The 16,075-nt window shown below is 44.8% G+C and overlaps 1 protein-coding gene across 15 annotated transcripts in view; it reads left to right on the plus strand.

Annotated features, from left to right (window-relative positions):
• Positions 1 to 231: 231 nt before the first annotated feature.
• kirrel3b (kirre like nephrin family adhesion molecule 3b) overlaps positions 232 to 16,075 on the plus strand; it is a 129,318-nt gene continuing 113,474 nt past the window's right edge. For all 15 annotated transcript variants that reach the window (XM_040181788.2, XM_078108468.1, XM_078108471.1 and 12 more), the window contains exons 1-2: positions 232 to 592; positions 748 to 817. In XM_040181788.2, the coding sequence (XP_040037722.2) occupies positions 347 to 592; positions 748 to 817 (316 nt within the window). In that variant the 5' untranslated portion in view covers positions 232 to 346. The remainder of the gene's footprint in view (positions 593 to 747; positions 818 to 16,075) is intronic.

Raw genomic sequence — 16,075 nt, forward strand, 5'->3', positions numbered from 1 at the left:
TAGAGGCCAAGTCTCTCCTATTCTCATTCTAATTGCACCCTCTCCGTTTCCCCCACGGCGGCTCACGTTCCCAGTGTGAGAACCCGAGTCTCCCAGCCTCTCACTCAGCCGCAGCCACCCAGACAGCCCGGCCAGAAGAGAGGAAGAGAGAGGGAGACGGAGGGATGGAGGGGAGGGGAGGGGAGGGGAGGGAGGGAGGAGTCTGGAGCTCCATCCCCTGACTGTGTCTGCTGTGTGATGTGAGTGGCGGAGCGAGAGAGAGAGAGAGAGAGAGACTGAGAGAGAGGGGAGGTGGGTGCAAGGGGGTGGAGGGAGAGGGTGTGAGGGCTGAAGAGACTGAGAATGGATGGGCAAGCGAGAAACTGTGAGAGAGAGAGAGAGAGAGAGAGAAAGAGTGAGCGAGCGCGTGCATTCTCAGAGTCAGCCGCCGAAGACACAGAAAGTCCACGCGCTCACATCAACAAGAGAGCGTGCCAGCGAGCGTCGGCCACCGGCAACTCCGAAGAGTAAGAGAGACTCCCAGAGAGACACGGGAGAGGAGCAACCAGCGGAGGAAGAGACGGACAGAGGACAGACTACCAGCTTTCCACTGGTAAAAGGAGACACCACTGAGGGAGCGTAGCATCCGTCCCCCCGTCCCCCCACCTCCACACCACCCCAAGCAGCACAGAGGAGCACTGTCTCATCTCGTGCATGTGTTTGTGCCTGCCAACTTCCAATTTCACACTCGCCCACTGTCTCCCGTAGGTTTTGCCCTCTCCACTGCTCGCAGTCATGATCCCTCGGGTCCTTCTGCTCTTGTGGATCTCCGGACATGGTGAGTCTTTTTTTTTTTTTTCCCAGATTAAGTTGCTTATTTATCACATCTCGCGTGCTTGTGACTGCTGTGCGACTTGCTGGCTGGGAACGACGTCTCCCGATCCATCTCACTGTGACGTCTGAGATTATCCTGCCATCGCTGTGTTTACGTGCTTGTGTATAGCGTGCTTCTATGTGTACTGGACATTAGGGTGGAAAAGTCAGTGTGGCTTTCCTGGGGCTTTAAATAGTAGTGTGCTGATCTCTTTCCCCTCGGTGGTTCATCACAGGCTTCAGACCAGACAAGTTAAATACGTCCTGTGCTGGCTTTATATTCCTGTCCGACACATTGAGACACACACACACACACACACACACACACACACACACACACAAACGGAGCCCTTTAACCATCCATCAGTTCAATCAAGCATTCACTCTTCTGTCACATTGTTTCGAGTCCAACAAAAGGAAAAGAGGGTAAGAAAAGTTCCGGGTGAAGCGGATTAGAAGGAGCGCTCTTGATTAGAGCTCGGCGACTCCAGCCTTTGGAACCGTATCCGCTGCTGCTGTTTTTGTTCCTAGACGGTCTGTTTGTGGCCAGAATGGACGATGGACGAGTGGCTTCCTCCGGCTTGCCACCAGGTGGTTGTCTCTCGAAGACAACACAGGTTGACTTAAGTGCAGCAGAACTCTGCTCTCTCTTGGGCGGAATCAGACGGCGGACGTTCGTCAGCCCCGAGCTCCCCCCGCTCTAAGCTCCGCGGGGTCGGGGTCAGCGACACAGCGGCCACCTCCTTTTCAAAGCGTGACCCCGTTGCGTCAGGACGGGCGCTGCACGCAACGCACGTGTCCGTGGGTCTGTGCGTGTTAAGCTGTGCCTGAGAGGGAGTTGTAAGCTTTTTTCGCAGAGAAGGCAAAACTGTCAGATCTCAGTTTGAGACGTGTGTTGAAACAAGCAAAGAAACGCAAGCCGGCACTGAACTCAGCGATTTGACAACTGGACCTGCAGCCCATCACACATGAGTTTAAAAATGTAAAAGAAATGATGGCTCATTATTCATAGGAAATATAAGGAATTGATAATATCAGCACAGACTAATGACTGGAGTGATTCTTTAACGGATGAGGATCTCTGCCTCTGTTATCTGTTTCCTTCATGGCCGTGTGTGACGTGGGACAGTTACACCAACGGTCCAACCGGACATTGGACTAAACAAAGTCAACGGAAGCGTTCTCTCTCTCTGCCGAGGCCTTCTCCTCATTTTCAACACGCATTACCGATGTTTCTGCTTTGCTGATTTCTCTCCCTCCTTTTTCATTGTCAAGTATTTCTGTACCATCTGTGCATGCTGCGCCGCAAATATACACGATTAGTCATTAGTCTCTTCTCCTACACTCTGTTAAGCATCTGTTGAGTTTACTACCCGCAACTTGCCTTTTCTAAAACTTTATTCCGCAAATCACGTCCAAGTTTTTATTGTACAAAGAAATTGCAGAGGGGCTTTGTTTTATTGGCATGCACACTATGTGTTTACGACCATCCCGTTTTTATTTACATGCCATCACAGGCTAAACCTCTGTTATAGGAACAAATAACAGCATATCTGCTGGTAGCAGCAGCTGGAATGAGAAGGGATTGCAGTGTATTTCAGCACGGTTAGTTATTACCATAAAATAAAACACTCCTTTCCCCGGCGAGTAAAAAGGGGATAACAACATCTACCTTCTCTCTGCGCGCCTCTGAGGAGTAAAAAAGTGCTTCCCCGTAGCTCACCGTCGTTGAACAAATTAGGGCTCTGTTTATGTGCCGAGTCGGTGTCAGCAAAAAAGCTGCGGAATACAATTTTGTTTTTATGAACAGGGGGACAGAGGGGACTTGTGGCCATCGCAGTCTTATAAAGACGCAGCGCTCCTGCGAGAGGGAGAGAGGGGTAGAAACGAGAGAATGAGCAGGGGAGAGGAGCCCGTCCATACGGAGAGGCACGAGTCACTTTTCTTCACTCAAACTTTGGTCCGCAGGGATAAAGAGAGGGAGACTTAGTAGCCGAGAGAAGCTCCTGGATAGGCCGTTACCTCATCCAGGGCACCTTTTCTTACGCTGTCGCTTCTCCTGCCAGTGACAGATGACACAGCACCAGTTAGGGGGATCTAGGAGACAGTGTCTAGGAGCACATTCACCCGAGGGACAATCTTTTCCTGGACCTCGTCCATCCAGTCGCACCTCCTCTAACCCATTTTTAATCAATTCAATCCATTGATTTTATTTTTCAGTATTTGTTTTTTAATTCATTTGCAGTGAGTTGCACTGTTGGGAGAAAGGGTGATTAATGTGAGAGCACGGTTTCCCGTTGGAGGCCGTTTAAGGGTAGTCTCGTCCTGGGTATGAAAGGCTCTGAAGAAAAGGTACTGGAGAGAAATTGTCATTGTTAAGTTCATGAGCTCAGTTGTATTTTCTCTCTGCCTCTTTTCTTCTCGCGTCTCTCTTTTCACGGTTTTTCTTTCTCGGAATGAAACCTTGTGAAATTGATATGGAAGCTGCCATGGCCAGTGGGGGGTTTTGTCGACTCTCTCAGGGATATTTCATCTTGATCTTACGGTTTGCCCACTAGGGGCAGTGTGGCTGCACAGGAATCAAATCCCAATCTTACAGCAAATCTCCCGTCTGCCCAGTCTCCTTCATTAAATCCCATCCCCTGGTGTCAGAACCCCCGATTTCACCACCCAGCCGGATTAAACTGTTTCAGGATTCCTGGAAAGCGTACTTTAGCAACCCCCAACAACCCTGTTTTCATTCACCGCTGTCTATTAACTGCTGACTGACGACTCTAAATCCGCTTTTCATGGGTGCTAGGCTTTGATACATATTTCCCCACCAAAGTATAATTAAATGTCTTTCCGATGTCATGTCTGGATGTGTGAATTTTTTATAGAGGGAGAAATCATTCTCACTTAGGCGGAGAAATCATTCTCACTCATTCTCAATGTTCGTGAGAAATCACTCTCAGGAACATTTTTTGTAAGCATGACACACTTCCATTTTATGGACAGATTATGGCCACGATGACTCCGAGGTATTCAATCGATCCATCCCTGTTCTATCAGAACGCGAAAGCCAATGTGCATTTTGTTTGCATTGATTTGCCGTTAATGCGGTCACATGATGTAATGTGACTTAAAGCCACGTAACACTAAATATGTCTATATATGGGCAGGTGTTTTGTACATGCCTGATAAGAAAGTTCCCTTTCCTGTTCCTATAACCACACATGCCAATTGGTATGAGCAATGCTAATCCTGTCGGGATTATGCCAAACAAACACAGTGAGTGACGGATGATGCCATCGGTTCATGATGGGGCCCAGTGCCATGCACTTTGTTTTCTTGTTTGTGCTTCATGTCCCATCAAGGCTAGCCAGCTTCAGTCACCTCAGCCGCTGTGACCCCTGCTCATTTTTGTGCCACGATAGATTAAACCCCCTGTAATCCCTCTGAGCCCAGCGCCCCGTTGGATGTTTATGGTAATAAGTAAACATATGCATAAATAATCTAAGAAGCTGCTGCTGGACAGCTGGAACTTGCAAATCCTCAATGTTTGGCAGTGGTATTTGCGACAACGAGACATATTATATCCAAGAAAAAAAAATTGGTTTGGCTATGAATAATCTTTTTTGGTTTGAACACTATATAAATATATGAAAAAAACAAGATATTGCCATTTGTTTATTGTAAGCGCGCGACCTTCCAAATGTTTCAGTGGCAGACGGTGCCAAGTTGGAATTGCAGAATTTTCAATGAGTGTTGTACATCCGTTGACTTGAGTACTGGATGAAAGCCTCATTACGAGTCTGCCAGGATTCAGGTCAGCCAGGCAAGGAAATAATATTGGTTTGGGATGTTCTTGGAAAACCAGGCGATGACCTGCTTCCCATCATGCAGACGGTCAACAAAATCAAGCTGTTTACAGTCGGGCTTCATTATCCATCGAGAAGACTCTCTACCGGGCCCAACAGTTTTCTTTAGTACCAACCAATCAACCCCCAAGCGCCTCATCTCCTCCCTCCCCGAGACCCTGCTGCTGGATCTCATTCCTCAGGGATGAATTTATCCAGATTGAAGCACTCAGCAAAAGGGCATTATCCCGGATTACATGTCCGTTGGACGGCAGTGTTAAGTAATTCCACCAGATGCTGTTGTGATCACTGGGTCACCTGAGAATGCAGGGTTGGCAGCTGTACTTCTTCATTCTTTATTGACCTATCTCCATCCATCTGAGACTTGATCCTTGGACGACAGAGATAGTTGAACCTCGATGATTTTTAAGAAAGCTTTTAAGAGAGCCGTTAAATGTAGGGAATTGTGCAAAAGGCTTTTCTAACCATAGCCGGGATTTTATTTGGTAACAGATTAAGGGGTGGATTAATGGCTTCTAAATTGCACATGAAACAACAAGTAAAGCGTCTAAAGTCGGCTTCGCGAGGCCGTGTGTGTTAAGTTGTGGGGGTGCTGCGAGGAGAACAGTCGCGGATCACCGTGTTATTTCTCCTTGGAGAGGACAAAGCATCATCGGGGCTTAAAAAAAAATGTCTGTGTTTTTAGCTCGACTGTTGTCTGTCTTCTGCTAATTCCATTCCCACCTATGTGAGGATTTATAAGATATCTAACGTGCTACTGGGATCTGTTGAACACTGGTGTGCGAAGGTGGGTTCAAAGCGAGTAACAGTTCAAAGTTTGTTCCTTTGTTCTTCAAAAAACAGAGACGAGGCTTTTAGACAAGACTTTTGTTCCAGACATTCACGATGAGGAAATATCCTTTTTCCCTCTTCATTTTTTTCAAATAGTTATATGGAGCTGATTTTCTTTCCAAAACTCACACACACAGTGTGGTTTTGAAAAATATACCACTATTAACTGATGATAGCTTTAAAAATACAACACATTTCTAGCAATACCCAACATATTTACAATCCAACATACATATCCTACAAATAATAAAACATTACCTAACTTTTGGCACAATTGCTCCGCTTAGTTTGTGCCGAGCCACAAGAGTGGGCAACATGAGGGGGAATGGTTTTAAAAAACAAGCCCCAAGATCCACTTTCTTTGTGACATTGGTAGCTTTGCGATAACTAAAACAGAAATGGAAAACAGCAAATTACTTTCAGCAGCTAAACTACCTATGTCATTAATTGAGGATATTCTAACAAATCGGCTGAGTGAGTGTTATTGTTATAATGTTACAATATTGGTCATATGTCGATGTGCTGATCATCAACACCATAGTTTATTATTCATCACCAGCAACTTCATTCCTACGATGAAGCAATATGTCTCTTCATCGTAAAAATCTATCCAAAGACATGCCTGTGTCATGTCATGAAGCATCTGTTCATACTAATGCCTCTACACGACGAACAAAAGTAAATGAGACGATCAGCAAGAAAACTGACTATTTCTATATAGTTATCTTTTCTTAATATTCTTATTCTTATTAAATTCAAAACCTCACGAAATGATTTGGAAATCCATCAGTTCAGACTCCGGCAGGTTCTAGTTTTACCTGCATGTTCCAAGAAAAAAAAAGGCTCCTACTCCTCATATGGAAAGGAAAAGGTCCTAAACACAGAGTTCTGCTATTGTTAGATGCATTTCTTTGGTTACTATGTACGGTAGACACCACTGTGTTTGACTCAACATCTGTCTGAAACCGGTGAGCAAACAAGAACACAAGCTGGTGCAGATGATATCTTCCCCTGTTTTGTTAACACTTGTTAAAAGTAAACAAAATACTGCTAAAAACGTGTTGAACAAATCTGCTTGTTCCATTTTGGGGATTTTATTATTTCTTCATCTTCGATGATTTTCAAAAACATTCTTACTGAAGCAGTGAATTATGTTGAACTAAGAAGACAAATTCTAGTTTATAGAGTTGTGATGTTTGTAATAAATAAATAGCGTAGCTTGTTACAATATTCCCAACTGGGATGGTTAAGGTGATATACATTCATTCCCATACAAAAAACAACAACGGTTTGACAACAAATAATTTTTTCATGTCCGTCCAAATTTTGTATGTGACAGAAATACACACATCACTGCTAAATTATAAAGATAACACTAGGTACCTAATTTTTTCTATAAATACGGTGTCGCAAATAATAAATAATACAATAAGTGAATTGTTGTCACTTATGAATGTTGTTACCTAAGAGGCCTGCTCAGTAATTCACATGTAACCTACACGGAGCGCCTTTGTAACCGCATGCTTACAGAAACCTGCCGGCCACGCCGAGCCGGCTAATCAGAAAATGAATTGTGTAATTTCCTGACGTCTGACGTCCTGGTCTGTGGCAGAGGGCTGGCGGACCACCGGCACAGCTCTCCAACCTGTGTCATTTTGCGTGTCTTCGCCATTACTCTAAACATTTGTGAGTAAACCAGCCAGCCGATGCATCGACATGCTCGTGAAGGGCTGTTAGGGAGGAGCGCAGAAGATGCATGTGGTGCTTCAGCGCAGGAGGCACTTGAGGAATTGGGCTGCTGATCTGATAACGACTTCCTAGTGTTTGACGGCAAGTTTCTGGGACAGCTCAATATTACACCTGGATAAACTCGCCCATCTCTCCTCTGCCGTGTGTCCTCCCCATCACTTCCTCTGCTCCTCACTGTCTCCATGTTCTCGTGTGAAAGGTTCATAACAACGGCCCACGCCGCAAACTTCCCGTGCATCTGGGAGAGCTTGCGTGACGTCTGGGCCACGATAATTACAGCTGCAAGCCTTGAATGGCAATATAAATGCAAATCAGGCTTTTAACTTGTACAATCAGAATCGGGGGAGTGAGAAGCTTCTCACCTGTGAGTGAGTGCGGATATGTCTGTGCCAGCCATTACAACGGCAGTGCATGTTTTCAAAAGGGAAATGGCAAGAATTTTCTTGGTAAACTCTCAAACAGTTGCAGGTGTCTGGACTCCAAGTCCACCAAAATTCTGTCCAGCAGGGCTAAATGGATGGGCTCGATCGCTTTTATTTCATAAATGGATAAGGAAATAGTTCCCTCTATGGCACCAGACACCAATAGAGAGAGGCATGGCTTATTGAAAGGCTATTTCATCTGGCACTGAAACCAAACAAATGTTTTATTCAGGGAAGCACATCAGACACAATAGCAGCACAAACTTGCTCTTGATCGAAGCCAAAACTTTTGAAATCCTCAAAGGGGAAGCACGAAGCTTTGAAAATGAAAAAAAAAATGTCTGCCACCCTCCCCCAACTCTCCCACACACTATGTAGATGGTCAGGCTTTCTTTTTCTTTCACCAGATGCCAAATGAGGCTTTTGAGCCACCTGCCTGTCCCACTAAGACAATTGGGCAATTGGGAAGAAAGGGCCATTCACTAGTAAACATCGCAACGTTAGCACAAGAGCCAGAGAGCTGCCCTGCGTCCAACCCCTCCCCCACAAAACACTCTTTCCACGCCACCGATCGTGGCACCGGGCCAACTCTGCTCTTATCTTTGTGTTTGTTGATGGAATGCAGGAGGACGTAGAACCGGTCGTGGGGAATCTTTGACATTGGGTTTGCTTGGTTTTGCGTGTTGATAGAAAATCTTCCCATTGGCCCCAAATGAATTCAGCGTGAGCCGTGTAGCTCTGTGTCATAACAGTTGTTTACGAGGCAAAGCTTCTTCTTGCACAGCCATCACGCAAGGAGACGCACACTGAAAGACGCGCGCGCACACACACAGACACACACATCCCTTCTATGCTTTACTCGATATTGCCAAAGAGCCATCTGCCCGAGCCCATAACAGATAAGAAGGCGTGCATTGTGTGAGCTGTGAGGGCCGGACAGCATTGGTGGGTTCTATAACATGCTACACATCAAAAGTTTTCATTGATCCGACAATATATCCTTTCACAAGAAAATAGCGATATTGATTTTAAGCCAGTGAGCCTGATGTTTCTTTAATACGGAACTGCTGGGATTCACTCGGCACACAGTAATGTGAAACCTATTTTTTTTGCACAATACTAATGTGGTGCCACAAGCAGGATCCGCTTGGATAGATGTCACTGCTCTTGGTCCCTGCCACACTGCACCTTCTGTCTTAACTCATTTCCTTTTTAGCTGGGCTGTAAACTGATGTCAGAAACCTGATAAAATAAACAAAGTGAATTAAAGTATGCTGTAATTAATTATTAAAGACCACTCTGCTATTCACTTTGCTGATTTTATGGTTAGAGAGCTCTTGTCGCACTCTCTGATTTTTATTTTATTTTATCAAGTGCAATTTAATATTGTGGAGGCTGGTCCAGGCACTGAAAAAATGTAAATGCACATTGCAGAATTCAAATGATTTGCTATCCTTTCAAATCTGTTGGCAGGGGTTTCAATCTGGCTCGCGTCCTAGGGGCGAGGGGGGGGGGGATTCACAGTGGTCATTGCTCAATCCCTGGGGGACATTAGTGCAAATCACAAAGGAGCGCAGAAGTCATTTTGGTTTTCCACTTTCCTTTGGCCGCCGCCCAATGCTAAATGGCACAGTACTGGCTCGCAATACTGGACAGGGCAACCCTCTTGCCTCCCTCGGTCTCTAACCTTTTAAACCTGATTTAATCAAATCAAAATACCACAGTGCAGACCCATTTGAGACAACCTGAAGTCCAACAGTAGGCAGAAGGCCTTGGGGTGAACCAAGGGCAAGGCCATCCATTACTTCCTGTGCAACCAAGAGCACAGCGACACAGAAAATGCCTGCGGTGAGCGATGATGAACGGACTTCTCATCAGAGATTGAATTAGAGTGGCAAGAGAGAGAGCCCTAAAAGCAATGCACAGTTTATTGAAGCCTTATCGAAAGCGATAATGTTACTAGGGTACGGCCTGTATAATGATGAGTGGACTGTAAAGAACTGACATCGCATGCGAGATGGGTTGTGGTGGAAAGGCAGATCTGAGATGGTCAACTTCTTTTAAGGGTAGAAAGTAGGACCAGAGCATTGTCACAATCAAACAAACCGTCAATGCTGCCGGTTGCCCTGCGGCGCTCTCATCATAGGTGTTCATAGTCCAGAGAGGCTCAGTGCTGAGTTCACTGCAATTTGGGCCCCGTTTCGTCATGAGGCGACTTGGGGGAGACGGTAGTAGTGTTAGTGCCAAGATTTGTAGTCTCCCTGAAAGCCCTGATGTCTGCAGTGGTTTGGTATGTGACGTATGAAGTCCATGTTTGCACTGCTTCATATGTAACAGTCTTTATCTCGCCGAATGTGGACCACTGGTCACTACTGATTCACACAAAATGAAGAGAGAAAAAAAACAAGATCTGGAGGATTCATAGTGTCATGAGGGGAAAGAAAAGCATTTAGTTTCAACTTGATCAAATTTTCTTTGGGGTGACTAGAGGATTTCCTGCCAGCAGAAAGGCAATGTTGTCTTACAATAGACGTATGATTGGTAATGACAACACAAGGCCTTCCAAGGTAAACAAATGTATCTCCTGCTCATGAAAGAAAGTTAGAGGAGAAGAAAGAACAACCGAAAGAGGAAAACAGAAATCTCTAAAGGGAGAGCTTTCTTGAAAAAAATTAAACGTATCGGCGTCCTGCAGCCGTAATCCTTAATGCCAGTGTGTTTGTTCTGTCTGGATGATATTTGCGCACATGTGAAAAGTACAAATGCGATTATTTTGTTATATGGTAATTTTATAAGTTAATTTTTTAAGCCTCTCTCCGTACCTACAGATTCTGTTCACACTACTTCTTTTTTTAAGGAGAAAATGCGTAATGCGTTATTTGTAATATATATATATATGCATGTATATATATATATATATATATAAATATATATATGCATGTATAAATATGAGTAATAGGATGTTCTGGCCCTTTTAGATTCATCAAGACCAAAGACACTTGAAAATACAAAAATAGTGACCAGTCTTCTCTCTAGCATTAGCTGAAGGACAATCCTTAGAAGAGAGCTTTCTATGGGTCTGGGGATTGGCATTGTTGTTGTTTACTCCAAAGCAGACATCTTTTAGCTTCTCCCTCAGCTCTGATGCTTTTGATCAGCACCTCCATATTGGATATAAAATGGAGAATGAACAGCTCTGCAACACAAGTGACTTTCAGAGTTCTGTGACTCTTTGAAGGCTGCCAAACAAGTGTCTTTCATCTCAAAAACGAGTAGCTGCCTTGTACAAAAGAAGAACAGGACGGAATGAGAGGGAGAGGGAGAGGCAGTATCCAGGGCTGGGAAATGAAATACTGAAGATTGTGGGGTCTCTTTGTGATCGTATTTTCCTCTAATGCCTCCTGTGAGGGAAATGACATGTACTTCATTCAGCATTGATAGGCGGGCATCTGTCAAACATCCTGAACCTGGAAAAGGCTGGGAACAAAAAAAAAGGCAATTTAGCAAGCAAAGCACAGTTTCCTCTCCGGAAAGGCATGCAAATTCGGTAAAAATGTGTTGCATGCATGAATGAGCCTCAACAGGTAAATACAGAATGACAAATTTAAGAAAGGAAACTGACGCTATCGCAATCCGCCTTTTAAATTTGTTTACAGTTGTTTTTATCCACCAAGAGCCCTCTCATCCCTCCCCTGTCTCAGTATACAGTTTATTAGCATGCTTTGAAGATGCTGGGCTTGTGCTTTGCGTCATACAGGCAAGTTTTAAGGGAGCACAAAGGACCCCGAATAAAACCTAAAAAAATTGGCAACAATAAAGTTAAATAGGCTCGCTCTCCCAGAATCTGTTATCCTTGCATTAATGATGGAACAGGAGCAGTGGTGTTCCCCCACTGGGACGTGAACTAGATTTCAACCAAGAGCTCCCTGGAGGTGAGGGCCGGCATCTCTCTGACAGGACATCTGGTCCCCGAGCATGGCCACCAGGGGGTCGATGTCGCCATCTTAATTGTAATGTCTCCCTCTTCCGCCCTGTTAAAAAACTAGGGCAGCTTTCCATAAAAGGAAAAAAGGGGAAGGGGGGGGAGCCTCCGTTCGCCGGGCCGCGTCGGCATGGCACATCATTTACGGCTGACAGCTCTAATAAATTACAGCAACAGATCTTTGCGGACAAACAAAGCTTAATGGAAACAAAGTGAGAATTATCAGCCAAGATATAAAAGTAAAAAAATAATTAGATCAGTGCAAGGAGGGTGGGTAAAAGGACGTCAGCCCGGATAACACAAGCATTGGGAAAATTGCCAATTGCCACAAGATAGAAACGGAGTGTTACTGATTGTGGCTTATGTTGAAAATGTTATGAGAGAATCCTTGACCAGACCTTCTCACAGGTCCTCAGATGCCCCCCTCGCCTCCCCCTCCACCCTCCATTGTTCTCCTCCCCTTCACTTTGTTTTGCCTTCCAGGAAAAAGAGAAATCTGCAGATTGTTCTGCTCCGTAGGACCCGTGCTCCATCAATTCAGCCGGGCCAGAGAATGCCTTGAAGCCTATGTCGTTAAAATGCTTAGAGATGTGGAAGAGGACAAGAAGAAATGGGAGTAGGGGGGGAGTGGTATGTCGGGGGAAGCAATTGTCAGGTGCTATCAGTTTGAAAGCTGTCTATTTCGAGACCTCTGAAAGAAAGGTGGGTCAGAAAGGGTCCAAATGGACCGCTCGAACGCTGCAACTGTGTCGTGGGAGCAAAACAAAACTCCAAAATACTCAAATGGGATAAGAACTACAGCCAATGTTTCCAAACGCAAAAGAGACCCTTCAGAACTGCCAGGTGCACAGCAAGGGTTATTAAACCTAATTTGAAAGAGTGGAAGCTCCCAGCCGCCTGTGAGTGACATCCATTTGATAGAACACAGGTAAAGCTCCTCCAAGCCCAAGGTGAGTTTAATAACTTGGCACCATGAGCAGTTGGCAAGGTCAATCATAGATTATCGTGTGACACTAAATACTAGCTTCATTTACTGTATAATCTTATTCATAACGAATTGAAAAATATTGGATTTAGAAATAATTGAACTGTATGACTAAGATTTAAAACGGTTTTGATTGTAAAAAGCTGTCAGTGGTCGAAGATGCTGAATTACACAGTGAATGATCTGAGCCCTGCGGCGAGGTCCTTAATTAAACACAGACGGAAGTTTTATTCGTTTTTTCTTTTGTTAGCCAGAATGTGTTGGACCACAGCCAAAGCTAGCCGGCACCGCTAACATAGAATCCTATTGCTTTCATGATGAGCTCTGAAAAAATAACCCAAGAGGTCAGACACCACGAGACGCCGATGCAAACTAATTCGCAATAACGATGAACCAATTAGCACAACAACTCGATGCATAGGAGCTGTTAGGATAGTTGGATAATACTGGAACCCGGGAGTTCTCTATGAGAGCGGAGTATGAGGTAACATCCTGCTTTTCAAGCCACATTTAGTGTGTCGCATTCTCATGTCTTTGTGCGCGCCCGCATGTACCTGTGCGTGCCTCGTGTGTCGGCATGTACTCTATGAAGTCTGTGCACTCAGTCCGCGTGTGGATGCACGTGTGCGAGTGTGAAGAGAGCGCAGAGGGCCATCGAACAGAGAGCACTGCATTTCGAAAGGTGCCACAATGAGTTTGTCACAGAGAGCGTAAACCTGAGGAGAAAGGGACTGCGGAGAGAGAGAGAGACTTTCCCCAGGCACCCAGAGTCTGTCAGACTGATTAAGTCACACGGCTGCAGTAAGAGTTGGCGAAACTGAACCAGAGCATGCTGGGGTGAGAATAGTATGACAGCAACGAAAATAAATAAATAAAGAGCCACATGTAAGCATTAACATGATTTTATGTCACATGTGCACTTTCTTATACCTGACCCCCGGAGAATCACAATGGGACATTGTACACCAGCCTGCATCCCATCATCATCCCACCCCGCAGCTTCCTCACCCTCGGGCGACATAAAGCAGGTCAGGGGCATCTTAAAGTTCACAAAATGCGACATGACAGGACAACTCTAACATATGCCTGTGTGACAGTGAATCAAATAGATGACTGATGGCAGACGGGTTTTAAGGGTTGGGAAAGAAAAGCAGTGGAGCTAAGAGTATCTTTGTCTCTTGTACCTTACGCCTGCTTTATATTTCTTCTTAAACATACAAACAAAAGATGCACGTTGTAACTTGAGAACGAATGTTTCTGTACGGATTCCCTGCAATATAAACATAATACCAGCCCGCTCGCAAGGCGGTCACTGCTGCCATATGTGTCGGAAATGCCAAGGACCTTGGTGCCCTCGGAGAAAAATTGCAGTCCATCATGTCACGTGCCCCGAATCATGCACCAGACTAACCGACGAACTCTTTTTATTTGCTCGGGACCCCGGCTGCCCTTCTTGGTCTCTACCGCTCTTTATCTGCCACGCGAAGGAGCACTGCAGGTGACGTGTAGGTGCATAGCAGAAGGGCAGCATCATTAACAATACTGCGAGCTACCCACATAGAAAACTTTTAGCATGAAGTGCAAATGAGACAAGAGAAGTCAAATTGCTTCCGGAATTCAGCACAGTACTGCGTTGCCTACGAGCTTATTCCTCCTTTTGTTCTGCATGGAGCTCTAAAAGTGAGGTGCCAAATGAAATTGGGCTCCCTCTACATTATGATGCATATTACCAATTATGTTTAGCGTTGTGAGTGGATGCCTTTGAAGAACAAAACTGAAGAGTTAACAGTTTCAAAGTATTAAATTCAAAAAGACACAAAAACTACTGTAGTGAGTAAATATGGCAAAATCAATGTGTACTCAACTGTGCTTTGGTCTTTGCACGGATCTGAATCTGTCGGACAAGAACTTGTTCAGCTGTGTTGCTTTCAAAGGGAATATAAACAGTATTGAGGAGCATAACAGGACGTTTTTCTTCCCTCTCACACTGGTGAAAACAATGGGGGCAGTGTGCGCCTTTGTTCAAGGCCATGTTGATGACAATGAAAAATCTGCAGGCTGTCCCAAGAGTGTTGTAACCCTACCTTCAAAGTACACTTGTTTTTCCTTCCCAGCATCCTCTTATCTGCTGCTTCCTTCACTGTGTTAACCGCATCTTTCATTTGTTGAGATCTGTCAGCAAACACCAACAGAGCATCACAGAACCGAAACCGTTTATTGTACACTTTGATATTGTTTTTGTCCGATGCAAACAGACAATTAACAAACAACTCAATTAATTCAAATATTCACAGATAATATTAATACAGTTAATTCTATTGCAATTATAGGACTTCATAACTTTTATGTGTTTGCTGAGTCTACATGTGTGGATTCGTTTTTTGTGGAGATGTGGTCAGTGTTAGAGGCCAATTCCTCAGTATGGTCATCTCTAGTTTTCTCAAGGCCATCCTCTGACTCTTTATTTTGCCCCTTGTCCCAGTTTTATCAGCAAGACGGGCATGGAGAGCAATGCCAGATGACTGGTCTGAGACCCCCCTCCACTGCTGGGGCAGGGTCACGCTCTGGGCTAGAGATAACAGCTGTGTCCCTCTGCCACTTGCAATACACACTTGGATAGCATCATACAACTGCAGACAGCGTGTGGGCATCGTAGTGACAGACACTTGTAGACCACTTTGATTATACCAGAGGACCACGGATCTCTGTATCTATCTCCCTGGACTTTGGATTTAATTGAAAATCACCTCCAACTAACAAAAGCCTGGTTACTCTAATTAGGCAGATAATGTGAATCGTTGTCGTACGATTGATTCTTGTCCTTTGAACATATAGGGGCTTAATGAGGAACCTTTCCAATGTGCATGCCTTAAATACGCCTTTAATTAAGATTCCCATAAGGATCCAAGAGCTTGCGTATTAGTGGATCCTCAAGTATATAGATCCTATAAAGGCCCCTGGACACATGAACATGAATGCGCTTGACACAGAGTTACTGGTGGAAATCAGCTTGTTCTATTATGCAATCTTGTAGTGTTAAAATGATGGCCTTAAGGTGGAAGAAAATTCTAGGGGAACACGAAAATAATAACAATCTTGCCACTATCTAGTTTGTTTCAGAATAACATGACCCGTCATTGGCTGGGAAATAAAAGAATAGGCCCACAGAGCCCGACATGGAGCCAGCACAACTCTTTAATCCAAGCACCCCCTTTTTTCCACTGTTCCTTGCCGAGCGCTCTGAACCTGCTGCAAAATTAAATTGAATTTTCCACCCCGGTGTGTACGTGAACCAGTCAAGCAGTGCATTGTCAGAGTACTCAATTAGCTCCCAAGGCGGAAGCCAAAATGTTTTCAAACAGCAAGTATTCTTCACAGGGCAAGCTGGCATTAG

This window comes from Gasterosteus aculeatus, chromosome 1, assembly GCF_964276395.1.
Source record: "Gasterosteus aculeatus chromosome 1, fGasAcu3.hap1.1, whole genome shotgun sequence".
NCBI classification, from domain to species: Eukaryota; Metazoa; Chordata; class Actinopteri; order Perciformes; family Gasterosteidae; genus Gasterosteus; species Gasterosteus aculeatus.